The sequence below is a fragment of the Hippichthys cyanospilos genome, chromosome 11 (genome assembly GCF_059441005.1).
Source record: "Hippichthys cyanospilos isolate Australia breed blue-spotted pipefish chromosome 11, RoL_Hcya_1.0, whole genome shotgun sequence".
Lineage (NCBI taxonomy): Eukaryota > Metazoa > Chordata > Actinopteri > Syngnathiformes > Syngnathidae > Hippichthys > Hippichthys cyanospilos.
The window spans coordinates 4,172,293-4,185,662 of NC_142379.1; the positions used below are offsets into that span (position 1 = coordinate 4,172,293).

General features: G+C 42.4%; 1 protein-coding gene across 4 annotated transcripts in view; it reads right to left on the reverse strand.

Annotated features, from left to right (window-relative positions):
• Positions 1-13,370, reverse strand: part of igsf9ba (immunoglobulin superfamily, member 9Ba) — a 51,029-nt gene that overhangs the window by 8,381 nt on the left and 29,278 nt on the right. For 3 of the 4 annotated variants that reach the window (XR_015867297.1, XM_088428389.1, XM_088428392.1), the window contains exons 7-18: positions 12,715-12,860; positions 10,678-10,961; positions 10,488-10,607; positions 9,968-10,118; positions 7,663-7,786; positions 5,880-6,055; positions 5,273-5,499; positions 5,104-5,188; positions 4,390-4,551; positions 4,264-4,309; positions 2,601-2,687; positions 235-1,857 (exon numbers count right to left, since the gene is read on the reverse strand). Coding sequence is in view for 3 of the 4 variants with exons in the window: in XM_088428389.1 (XP_088284515.1) it covers positions 235-1,857; positions 2,601-2,687; positions 4,264-4,309; positions 4,390-4,551; positions 5,104-5,188; positions 5,273-5,499; positions 5,880-6,055; positions 7,663-7,786; positions 9,968-10,118; positions 10,488-10,607; positions 10,678-10,961; positions 12,715-12,860 (3,231 nt within the window). In the remaining variant the exon portion in view is untranslated. The remainder of the gene's footprint in view (positions 1-234; positions 1,858-2,600; positions 2,688-4,263; positions 4,310-4,389; positions 4,552-5,103; positions 5,189-5,272; positions 5,500-5,879; positions 6,056-7,662; positions 7,787-9,967; positions 10,119-10,487; positions 10,608-10,677; positions 10,962-12,714; positions 12,861-13,370) is intronic. The other variant, XM_088428390.1, reaches the window with a different exon arrangement.

Genomic DNA, 13,370 nt, shown 5'->3' on the forward strand with positions numbered 1-13,370 from the left:
ACTATTTTATGGCTTAATCAAATGTACATTGTCAGCAAATGGACTTTTCACAAAACAAAGAGACTAATTAAGATACACATATGTGTCCTCAATGCTTTTACATGCCTTCTGCACATTCAGGAACAATATGCACCCTAATTACGTCTTCGCGGAGCCATTTACGTCATATTTACTTGGAATATATAGAGCAGACAGGGAGAGACTATTCTCTGGCGGAATGATCCGATCACCTACCCTGAGGCTGAAACCTGGAGCTGGGAGGGCTCTGAGGGTAGCATCTCCTCCTCTGTCCTTCTCTGGGACGGCCTTTGCCCGAAAACATCCCTGCCCTCCGGCGGGGGGGAGGGGGACTGCGAGGGATAACTGGCTGCCGTGGAGGCGTAGGACATGTGGGCCGCGTGGTAGCCGTGGGCAGCCTGCTTGCCGCCCTGACTGGGAGTGGGAGAGCCAGTCAGGGAGGACCTCCGAGAGAAGGCGGCCGAGGGCTGCAGGGTGAGCTCGGGCATCTCCAGAGACCGAGAGGTGCGGAGGATGCCGGGGCGCGGGGGCGGGCGCACGAGGATATCCGGAGAACCCGGCTGGGTGCTAAGCGGGCTTTGGGAGAGCGGGGACAAGCGGGAAGGTTGGAGTACTAAGGGGGGCAGGCTGGGGTCGGCTCGGCGCCCCGCCCTCGGGCTGAGCCAAGACTGGGGGCTACTACTGGGGGCTGTGCTTGGGCTCCCTGCGCGGGCTGCCGGGTCAGGGTAAGGCAACACTGGTACGCCCACTCCGTGGGCCGTGTGTCTGAGCTGGCCGAGACTTTGGGCCTGTTGCATAGCTAAGCGCCTAACCGGAGGGCCCGGGGGCCTGTCTCTGCCTGGGGGAGCCACAGGGACCTCCAGCTGCAGAAGTCTCGGGCTTGTCGGATCCGTCAGGGGGGGGAGGTGGAGGCGACCGGGCGGGAGCGAGTGCGAGGAGTACGAGGGCGGCTCGTGCATGTCCGGAGGAGGATGTAAAGGATGGCGAGGGGGGAACATGAAGCGTGGACCCTCCAGACCCAGGAAGGGTAACGCGTGAGGCTGCCAGCTTTCGGGCGAGCGAGGAGGGGTGCTGTGGGTGTGAGACAGAGAATGGCCGGAGGCGGTGTACTGATGGTGCTCCATCTCTCCGCTCTCCTCGGGGATGGAGGGATAGCCAAAGGGCCCCTCGGCGGTACCCGGCGGCGAGGACAGAGCGGAGCTATGCGGGCTGATGTCGGGCATGTAGAATGGTGGTGGAATCCCTGATTCGACTCGGCTGCCTAGATACCCATAGAAGGGGCCCTGGGGGAAGCCCCTGTAGCGGGCGGACGGGGCCTGCCCTGAGGCGTGAAGTGCGCTGCCCTCTGCAAAGCTCATACCTTCCATGGCCCTTTGCAGGTGGGGGCTGTAGGTTGGGGGCTGCGTGGACTCCAGGCTTGAGGATGTCGGGGAGAGCTGGGGCCGCAGCGTGGGCATGATGGGCGGCAGAGGGCCGGGGTCGAAATCGTTCTCCTCGTCCGACTGCCGGAACTCGGGGTACAGGTCCGACTCCTCGGCGAAGGGGAAGCCCTGGATGCGGCGTTGCGGGGGGCTGGTTTCCATCACGAAGCGGCCGTCGGGGCCTCTGCAAATCAGCTCAATCGGTGTGGTGACTTCGGCCTCGTGCTTGGACACGCTGTACTTCTTGCTGGCTATGGCACGCTTGGTTTTCTTGTAGAAGGAGAGCTCCTTGTCCTTTTCCCGCTGTGGACTGGGCAGCTTCCTGACGTACAGACCGGGTCCGTGGGAGCCCTCGGAAGAAATGGAGCGAGGTCGAGATGGTGGGGAGCTTTCCGGGCTAATCTTCCCTGACGACAACCTGACATACAATAGGACAGAGACAAAGAAACATTAAAAACGTGGAAGGACAATGGCAGAAAGTCTGTGGCTAGATTTGAGCCCATTATCCCTTATGATCAAAATCAGTTACGGCCAGATTCTTGGATGTTTCTGATGAATCATCTTTAGTGATTATCTCGTGCTGCACGACCCCTTTTTTCCTCCATGATCCGATCCGCCAAGTATAGTAACTGTAAAACCTTTCTCAATACCTACAGAGACTTAATACAAAGGCAATTGGTATTCCACTTTTTTTTTCCACTTTTCAATAATGGATTCTATTGGTCTACATCCAAAATCCCTAATAATAGTAATCTGTTTTAGTCCTGCCCATTGTTGTTCCCACCATGAAACGAATTAAAAAAAAAAAAAAAAACTTGATTTTTTTTTTTGTTTGCACTTCAAAGGGTCTCAGTTGTTTTCAGTGATTTTTTTTTTTTTAAAGAAATAACAAAAACATATTTTACAGACAAGCATATGACTGGAGCTTGTTGGTCAGCACAGCAGCTAACAAACAAAGCCGGGATGAACCACAACCAAAAGACAAGCTTAAACCAGGTCTTAAACTGACGAAACCTGGAGCAGTATACCTATCATTTAATCACTGCGCATGCATATTTCACACTGTCACCACATGCAAAAAGGAGCACAAAAAAAAAAAGCCACAAGGTCATGTCTGTATGAAAGCATGCATGCCAGGCCAGTGCAGTGCAGCACACTCACAGGGGGCTGGCGGGCGGGGGCAAGAAAGTGCTCCTGGCAGGCTCGTCCCAGCAGGGCTCTACCCCTGGCAAGGGGGTGAGAGGAGGCCTGCGGCGGGAGACAAACAACATGGGCCTAGTTCATCTTTAACTGTATCAGGAAGGTAGAGGAGGCCTGCTTTCATCCTAATCTCGCAAATGAGCCTGTTTTTCTCCAGTTGCAGTTATGTCTACCTTTTCTATTGTTTTTAAACACAGACAGATGATTACACAGGCACACACTGTACAGTAAATGTGCAGATAAACAAAAAAGTGTTAAACACTGAAAGTCATGCAGAGAGCGAACAGTGTTTGAGGTTAAAGAACACACATGGATATACAAAATCAATACACACACGCACTGCTGCTTGGCCACTCGGGCTGATGTGCTTTAAATGCTGACCGGCTTGCTTTGAACTTCTAGTCTACCCGAGATTTGCACATGCTAACCTCTGTGCATGAGATGCATCTAACAATGTAACATTGTATGTTTCTACTATTTTTTTTAATTATTGAATGACTAGTGGGTTTTCTATACTGATATACTTGTATATACTGGGAAAACCAAAGCTTGACAGCCTGCTATGCATAATAATCAATAAAGTCTGGACCATCGACATTGCCTTGGATTAGGTCCTCCAATGCAGTGTTTCCCTATCAGTGATACATGAGCTTATTGCATGGGGTATGTAAAAACTTATTAAACCTCAGATGACCGGTGAAACTGTATACTATAGAGCTGGATGTCATTTCGTTCAGTATTATAACACCTGTTTAAAGGGGATTAATTTAAATAAAATTCAGAATTTTTTGTGGTAAATGTTTTTGGAATTATACATAACAAAAGCAGGTTCATGGTTTTTATTTTTTTTTTATTTTGATTCATTGGCATACCAACACTAGAGTGGAAGATGGTGGCTTACTCATTTTTCTGTGTATTGTAGACATAAGTGATATATAAATAGCACCATAATTAGCATGAATACATCCCATCATTCTACTTGATATATCAGATTCGGTAGATTGATAGAAAGTCCACATTTATGGATAGATATTTTGAGTTATTAACATTTAATGCCTGGGTGGACTTTTTATCTTTCTGGATTTGCACTAGCCAGCTAGATTTGATTGCACCACATGCAACACGTTAGCTAAATGAAGCAGTCGCAAGGACGAGTCAAGTCTGCTCCTATGCCACACTGCTGCGAAGGCTAACTTTAAAGTGTAACCCCTCTAAAACTATTGTACCAACATGCATTTATTATTTGGTATGTTTATTTTAAAGTTGGCCTTCGGCGCACATTGGGTGGGGGGTGGGGGGGGTGTTGCATTATGTTGTTGAATCGGTCGCAGTATCAATTCTAGAAGTAGATAACCCCAAGCGTTAAACGCTGATGTGGAGAAGTAAGGTCCGTTCAACCCCTACAGCGAGTAGAACGAAGTTAAACCAAGGAGGTACAGCGCAATGGAAAAGGGACAAAACTGTCCAATCAGACTGCACTGAGATCATCGCCTATGCTCCTCATGGCCACTAGGTGGCATTTCTGCATGGTAGCTAAAGATTGTGATGCTTTGCTGTGCTGCGATGAAAATATCTGGTTCAAAAGATGCACTACGAACATCAGCATCTTCTCTGCGCTACTTACGGTGATTCCACGCTCTTCCTGAAGTGTGTCACGGACAAGGGAGGATCTGAACAAGGCAAAGATATTATTGGTTAACATTTTGTGCCTTTAGACACTCAGCACAGCTGACGTTAGTGGCAGACGGACCAGGTTTTCGTTTGAGCTTGCGCCGATGCTGCTTGTTGACAAAGCACGCCGCCAAAGTGCTGAACAAAACGGCTGCCGCCAGGAAACAGATAGTTGCCACCACGCCCGCCACTACAGGACGGGCCAGCCCCTCGTCAGCCACCTCTGCGGGCGGGAAGGGATCTGATGGATGCAATGGTCAAAATCGTTATGGTCTGCATTTTATGTCCTCCAGCTAACAATAGTTATATAGATGCTAAAGTAGCCAGCCATAACAAAGCTTTGCACCAAACTAGAGTCAAGACCAAGAGCAAGTCTGCGATGACCAGGATGGATGATGTTTTATTTTAATAACCCCTGGATGTCAACCTGATTTGAAACATCAAACAAAAAGTATCGAAAAACAGTAGGAGGCTAAAAATTACTAAAAATTGTCAAAACAGGTAGAGGTTCTAAATGGCACCATGTCTTCATTCCTAAATGCTTGCAAATGGAATTTATTTGACGGCAAACTTTGACCGTATGACCATTGACACCCAGGGGATTCTGTATTATTTTGTATTTATTTGACAAAAAAAAAAAACACAGAATTCCTCCTGGTAAACTAAAGGGTACACAACTTGGGACTTATCTCAAATACAGCAGCAGATAAATGGTTGCAATTGCATAAAGTCTCTTTTATTTATTAATCTTTTGATCTGCCACAGTAACACTATATTAACTAATATTACTGACCTGTGCTGGACACTCCTACGACATTACTGCTCTCACTGATCAGGTCTTCCATGACTGCCATCACTCGGAACTCATACCAGGACTCCTGGTGAAGACACAAACGACACAAGTTGTTTATCTGCTCATAACCGTTGCTCAACTAAAAAAAAAAAAAAACACTTTTTTTCACCTGAACCAGGTCTCTGGCGACGAGTTCGGTCTCTGTGGACGGGATCAAGTCGTCCAGGGTCTCCCATCGCTCCCCGAGACGGAACTCCATGATGTAGCGGTTGATAGGAGAGGAGTGGTTGCCAGGAGGAAGCCAGGTGAGGAGGACACCGTGCTGCGTGCGGTTGGCGGTGAGGCACCGTGGTGGGGTAAGAAGCACCAGTGGTTCTGGGGTACCCAGGGGAGAGCCTGGGCAAAGAAACCAGACCGGATTAAAAATCTTGGGTGTGCGGGAAGTGTAGTAGTAAAAAAAAACAAAAAAAATCTTCCAAAAATCCTCAAAGCATTCCATAGAACTTTTTTGTGCCACGTGCTGTCAACTGAAAATGACATCACGGATGCTCAGGGCTTTGGTAGCGACCAATCACAGCTCAGCTTGTAAAGTTTACATAACCAAACTCTGACAACACGTAAACGTTGTAAATGTGTGTCGCTTTCGAAGGTCCCTGAAAATGTAGTAGCGTTTTCATTATGGCAAACACTAGGGGGCAGTATTTCACATTGAGCTTTCACAATAATAACTAGTACAGTGTGTATGCCAACACTGAGAGTGTGAAGCCTCAGCCCACCTGCAGTGTTGACTGTCACAACTTCGCTGAATGGGCCTGTGCCCAGCTTGTTCTGTGCCAGCACACTGAACTGGTACTCTGTCCCAGGCTCCAGCCCTGGCACCAGCAACCACGTCAGAGCACCAGAAACCGGCATGGAATGCCAGTCGTGTGGACCGAAGTCCACTCTCTTTGACCTGCGCACAGCATAGGAAAATGAATCCCACTTTACACTATATAAATTGGAATTATAACGTTTAACACGCAGTAACTTGTTTCTCGTGCTTGTCATTGCAAGTAATGTTTGGCTGGGTTTCTTTTTTATCATTGCCGTGCGTAACAAATATAAGTTGGATTGTGCACACAAGTGACCTACTTACACTGATCCACCTGGGAAATAAGGTCAGTCAAAAAGGGGAAACAATATTACATTCACCTGATTACAATGTCTTTTTCTTCCAGTACTGTAATGAAGAAATAACGTAACCCTCAGAGGAATATCAAATTCTTTTTGTGCCATTATCTTTTATTGTTGCGGTAATAGCAACAGCATTATGTTTGGCAATACAAAATATTACGTCATTTTTTCCCCTCAGATTATGCTGCAAATTTATAAGGTGTTATCAGATGGAGAAAAATAAACACCTTCCTCAAATAGATGTCTGCCTTGAAGAAAAAAAAAACAGACAGTGACTGAGGTTTACCACATGTTGTAAATGTCTCGCTCTAATTAACTGAATGTGTCAAGTGCAAAAAAAGAAAATGAACTCCTTCAAATAAATCATCTAACAGATAATGTGTTTATTTAACTGCTTGGTACATAATCCACTTAAGGAAATTTTTTAAAAAATCCTCAAGGAATGGATGCTTTTCATCACGTTTTGAACATATTCATTATGTTATTTAATTAGTGGGTAAGTTATATAAAAAAAATAGAAATAGAAAATGGTAGTAACAGTTTTACTGAATGTTGTAAATTGATTTTCTGCTCACAGTTAATTGCTGGAATGTGTTACCTATTTAATAACTAAATAGATAAATGCCTTCCTCAAATAAGCAGCTCACTTTTTCTATCAAGGAAAAATAATAGGCGGTGACTGTTATTACATGTTGTAAGCAACATGTGCAACAATTAACGTTACCTAAATGCCACACTGAAATAGACACCTCCCCTTTTCCATCAAGAAATTTAGCAGGCAGTGTTTGAGATGTTGTAAGAAAGTTCTATGCTACTAATAATTTTATGTGTTATCTACTAATTAAAAAAAATGCCTCCCTCAAATAAACACCTCCCATTTTCCATCAAGAAAAATCCTAAAAAAATCCTAAAACATATTATGAGAAAGTTCTGTATTTGTAAAAAAAAAATGTCATCCTCAAACATCTGTTTTTATTTTTTTATTTTATTTTATATTATTTTTATTATTACATGTTGTGAGCACTTTCCCTGCTACAATTAATATTATTTACTTAAAAAGTAAATGCCTCCTTTAAATACACCACTTACTTTTTGAAAATAGTAGTAGTGACATATTGCATGATGTAAGAAAAAATCCCCTTCCTTAATTATTGTGTCATCGACTTAGGAAAAACAAACACCTCCCTCAAGTAAACGCCCTTTTTCCGACCACAAAAAGACAACTAGTGGAATGAAGGTGGTAATTCTAATGATCTTAATTCATAAATCTAATTGCGCACACATGGACATTCAAGTCTTGTGCTCGTTCTCACTGCGCTGCTGCAGTTGAGTAAATAAACATACAGAATTGCACACACAATAGTCCAGAAGTAGATGAGCACTCACACTGGACCGTACCACACGGAAAAAGTTTGCTCGAAGCCGCCATCGTAGCCAGCTTCCCAGGACACATTTGCAGAGGTGGTGGAGGGCACAACGTTGATGTTGCCGGGAGCATGTGGACTGGTGCCTGAATGGTTTACACATGCACACACACACGAAGCTAAAACATGAGGGAAATAAACAATACCTCGTAATCATCAATCCAGCGAGTCATGAAATAATCAGCTGATTACTGTATTTTCTGTCCTATAAAGCATACTACAAGGTGCACCTTCAATGAATGGCCTATTTCAAAATTGTTTTCATATATAAGATGCATCGCATTATAAGGCACATAGAATAGAAGCTATCATCATAATACAAGAACACATTTGAAATGGTAAAATAACCCATCCATTAAAAAGTGTCATTTAAAAGAAAAAAAGAAACATTTGACAAGAAAAACAATGACAATCAAAGCATATTTTAATAGTATTCATAAAATTGTAATTTAACTAGGATGAAGTCACACTGATGACTAGAAGACATTTGTAATATTATGATGCTGTTGAAGGAAAAAAAAATCCCAGACTATTATTGCTGCTTAAAATGCAAAGAAGGCAATTTTAAATCTACTTGTTTTACATTAATAACAAAGCAGTCAATAGTATTTTGATAGAAGAGATCATCTTGACAAAAATAAATGTATTCATAATGAGAATTAATTCAATATAGTATGACAGGAAAAATCACAACATTTTAAGAAAACAGCAGCTGTTTTTACCCAAAATTGTATTAATTTATTAAAAGTGTAGAAATTAAAAGATATAATTTTGTACAATGACGGGACAATGAAGCCTCACGAGCCACGTGTAATATCCTTTGTTCCTCTAGATGGCACCCAAGGATAAAGGCTAGTGCAAAAGAAAAGTATAACGATTCTACTTCATCTTTAAACCAGGAGTGCCATCTAGAGGAGCAAAACATCATTACAAGTGGTTCATGAGGCTTCATTTTCTAATAATAATTTGAAAGCAGGATGTCCTGTTTATGTTGAAGGGGACCAAAGTTAGCTTAGTATTAGCGTTGCACTTACTGTAGCTAACATTGCAAACTATATGATAAGAATGCTACATTAAAGGAAAGTCGCGCTGATTTTAAAGGCAAAGTCACTGCGCTTCATCCTCAAACATTTGCCGACTCCTCAATGTGATGTGCGTTGCTGTGAATGGATTTTTTTTTTTTTAATTTTGCAGTAAAGACGTCCTTGCTCCACTGGCCGAACACACAAAAGCAGCGCCGCGCTGTGATTACAGAATGAGCCTTCAAATGAGGCACATAAAGCTATTACAGATAAGATGAAATGAAATTTTAATGACGCCCACGGCCAAATTGGATAGAGGCGAGCAGATTAAGCGATGTCTATTGCTCGCTGCTTGGTGCGAATCACACAAAGCACATGGCCGACAGCCATGACAATCAACTTCAAGACAGGACGCTGATGACTCGTGTGTATGTGTGTGTATGTATGTATGAGAGTGCATTATGGAGAAGTGAGGACATTCAGGCCAGTCCAGTCCAGTTTCAGACTTTTTTTTTTGCATTAACTCAGCTGATGTCCTCACAAGTGAAGGTATACAAACGTGTGTATGTGTGTGTGTGTGTATGTTCCTGTACGACTACACTTGTGGGAACCAATTTATGTTTGCGACCAACAGGGTGAGGACATTTGAGAGAAGCGCCTCACTTCTTCAGACCTCTTTTGAGGGTCATGACTTGCTTTTAGAGTAAAGGTTTGAATCGGGTTGGGGATGAGATTAGGAAAAGGGTTAGCGTTGGGCAATCATTTCTGATGGTTAAGGTCAATGGGTGTCCTCACAAGTACAAACATGTGTGTGTGTATGTGTCTGTTCCTGTACGGCTACACTTGTGTGCACCAATTTGAGTTTTCTACCGACGTCGGACATTTTGGAAAAGTGAGGATATTTAAGCCGGTCGTCACTGGTTCAGACCTCAGACCTCGGATAGTTTGAAGGGGGGGGGGGCACGAGTTTATGCATGGGGTGTCGTGTGAAGTGCAATTGCAATAAACTAAAATTTTTCATCCGTTTTTTTTTTTGTTTCAGGCACTTTGATGCACTTGCATATTTTTTTCTATTTTAGACTAAGCTGTATAAACTCTGTAAAAAATAACAGTTAGGGGTCAGTTATGGTAAAAAGGTTAGGCAATCATTTCTGATGGTTAAGGTTAGCGGTTAGGAAAAGCATTATGTCAACGGATGTCCTCACAAGTAAAGCCGTACAAACGGATGTGTGTGTGTGTTGGTACCGATGACCAGGATCCTGGTGCTGGCAGTGATGCTCGTGACCACGTTGGTAGCGACACACTCCCACTCGCCGTGATCCTCCTTGCTGAGCGACACAAACTGTAAGCTGCCGCTAAGCAGGATGTTGTGCTTGCTCCGGCTCGGCTTCCCAACCTGCAAATGCGTTTGAGAAGCACGTGTATTAATATCAAAGATGGAAAAATAGACAGGAAAAAAAGTGCAGAATGACGTCCATGTTTTACGAGAAAGTAGATGCATAAGAAGAAAGGTGTTATCTTAGATGGGGGGGAAAGCCATTTTACAATAAAAAAAATATGAGAATAAAATTAAATCTTGCAATGAGGTCAAATGTAAAGTTATGAAAATTCATAAGAAAAAAGTACAGCACATTCTTACGAGAGCGATGGTAATTTAAGAGGCTAAAAAAACTTCAAAAAAATCAAAATATTGTGAGGAAAGTCAAACTATCGACAATTTAGTCCCCAAAAATCTTTTTAGTATGAAGAAAAATTGGAGTCTCACCTTTCTCCAAGTGATGCTGGGAATATCGGGGTCTCCAGAAGCAGCACAGGGGATGACTAACTCTCTGCCGGCCTCTTGTCGGTACTCCCCCCCAGGCCTCACGTTAAAGTAAGGGGGATCCTTCACGTCCAAACACAAACGCCGGCGTCGGTACGGGCCGGGGTATACGCGGAGCGCGCCCGGGTCGTACCTTTAGCACCAGAGTGGCGGGGGGGGACATGCCCATGGTACCCAGGGCGTTGTAAGGCACGCAGGTGTAGGTGCCCAGGGAGTCTTCGGTGGCCTCAGCTACCCGGATGCTCCCGTCCGCCGTCAGGCTCCAGCCGGGGTACTTCTCCACTCGCAGGGGGTAGCCGTCCTTCTCCCACTTCACCGACGTCACCGGCGGGTTGGCGTCGGCCGGGCAGCGGATGGTGCCTGGCAGTTTGCGGGGGACGTAGATGACCGGCGGCATGTTGATTACTCGGGCCGGGTCTGAAGGAGAAGGTGCAATTCCAGAGAATTTTACACTAGTGAAAGTAATGAAACTATGAGGACAGATATGGATAAAAGAGAATTTATGTGGATAAGTTGGAATTTTACAGGAATCCCAATGGTATAGTAAAAAAGGTTCTATTTCGAAAGAAACTTTACAAACAAGAAAAAGTCATTTTAGAAAATTTACAACCCCCCCCAAAAAATGTAATTTTAGAAAAAAATTTTTAAGGCAAAAATATACATAAAACAAGAATAAAGCTAAAAATGTCTCAAGGCAGGAAAAATTAAATAAAGAAATAAATTTACAATTTAAAAAAAAAAGAATACAAAAAAACAATGTTATATATTTAAATATATGTATATATGGGTATAATCGTAAGATTAAAACACATTAAAAACAAAAAAATTGTAATTTTAGAAACAAAATTTTACAACAAAAATGTAGGTATAACAAGAAGAAAGCCACACACTTTTTAAGGGAGAAAAAAATATATAAAACAAGAAACTATAATCTAAGAGAAAAAAAATTAAGATTGAAGTCACTATATATATATATATATATATATATATATATATATATATATATATATATATATATATATATATATATATATATATATATATATGTATGTATGTATGTATGTATGTATGTATATATATATATATATATATATATATATATATATATATATATATATATATATATATATATATATATATATATATATGGTATAATTCTAAGAGGGAAAATCTTTAAATGCATAAAAAAAATCAAGGAAAAAATTAATCTATAAAACAAGAAATTTATAATTCTAAGAGAAAAAAATGAATATTTAACAAAGTCACTATGTGGCCTCCGCATTTTGAGCGCCTGTGGCTGCAGAGCCGTCAATTCCCCCTCGGCCGTCCATTCCAACATAGCTTAGCGCGTTAATCAATGAATGGCGGGAGGCGACCGGGGAGCAAATTAGCTTGGCGCTCAGCGGATAACGATGAAGGCAGCCTGCGAGTGACGTTCTCTCTCATCTGTCTGAGTATGTGGCTGTCTTTGGGCATGGGAATGCAGATAGATGCATCGTGGATCGAAGATGGCTACCTTGAGGAATCAAAATGGCTACCTTGTTAAATGAAGACGGCTAACTTGTAGAAATGGAAATGGGTAACCTCATGAAAAATGGCTACCTTATAACTAAGATATGAAAGGAAAAAATTAAATTAAATCCCAAAGATATATGTTAGTTACTAAAGTAATTCTTTACATTAGATGTGAATTGATTTCCTCATTACCTAAAGTAATCCATTACTATAGTACTTGATGCCTTTAATACAAGCCATTTTAGACCCTCGTTTGGCTAAACGCTTGAAGAAATTTGAATAAATAACAGGAGCCGGGAGTGAATGCTTTGACTTGGAAAAAAAAAGAAGTAAAAATACGTCTTTGGGATTGAATGAGTTAATGAAAATAGTCAAGATAATGAAAAACAAGATGGCTACTTTATGAAATGAGCAAGGCTACATTATGACATGAAAATGGTTGTCAAAAATTGGAGATGGCTTCCACGTTTAATTAAAATGACTAGCCTTAATAAAATGAAAAAGGCTACATTATGAAAGCTCATCATGTGACCTTGAAATTGGGCGAGGTGACTGTGTAGTAGTGAGAAATACTAGAGCAGCCTCCATGCTGTTTCCCTCCTCCATGCAATCTTCCCCCCACCCTTTCCCAGGCGGTTGCCACGGCAACACTCACATTGAACGGTCAGGTAGGCCGACGCTGAAGGCGAGATGCCCAGACTGTTGCTCGGGCTGCACGTGTATTTTCCCGCGTCTTCGGGCTTGACCCGGAAGATGATGAGCGTGCCGTCGATGAGGATGCGCACTCGCAGCTTCAGGTCACTGCATGGGACACACGCATGTTTGTGTTTCAACACACACACTCACTGGCTCAGACATATGCTGGTAGCGTGTTGAGTTACATGAAGACGCCTTAAGAGGGCAGCAGAGAGTCAAGCAGTTTAGCAGGACGGAGATCACAGTACAGTATCGTGTACTCAATAAACACATTAGAAATTACTTTCAATTCAAGCTTATTTAATAGGAATACAAAATGAGTTGAGTTTTTATTTTTTTTTAAAAAGGTATAAGGTTTGTATGGTTAGTTTTAGATAGAAAAAAATGAGTTTCTTGTCGTTTTAATATTTGCTATAAAAAAAAAGTAAAAAATTAAAAATTCACATGCTTTCCCCTTTAAGTGCTCAAACAGGAAGAATCTAGACTACATTTGTATTAGATACATCTGAGTTCTCCCAGCCAATCAGCAGAAAGTAAAGTTCTGCAAATAAATACACTTGCAAGAGTGATCTTTACAGTTATGATAATAACACAAAATGTTGACTGTTATCTGGA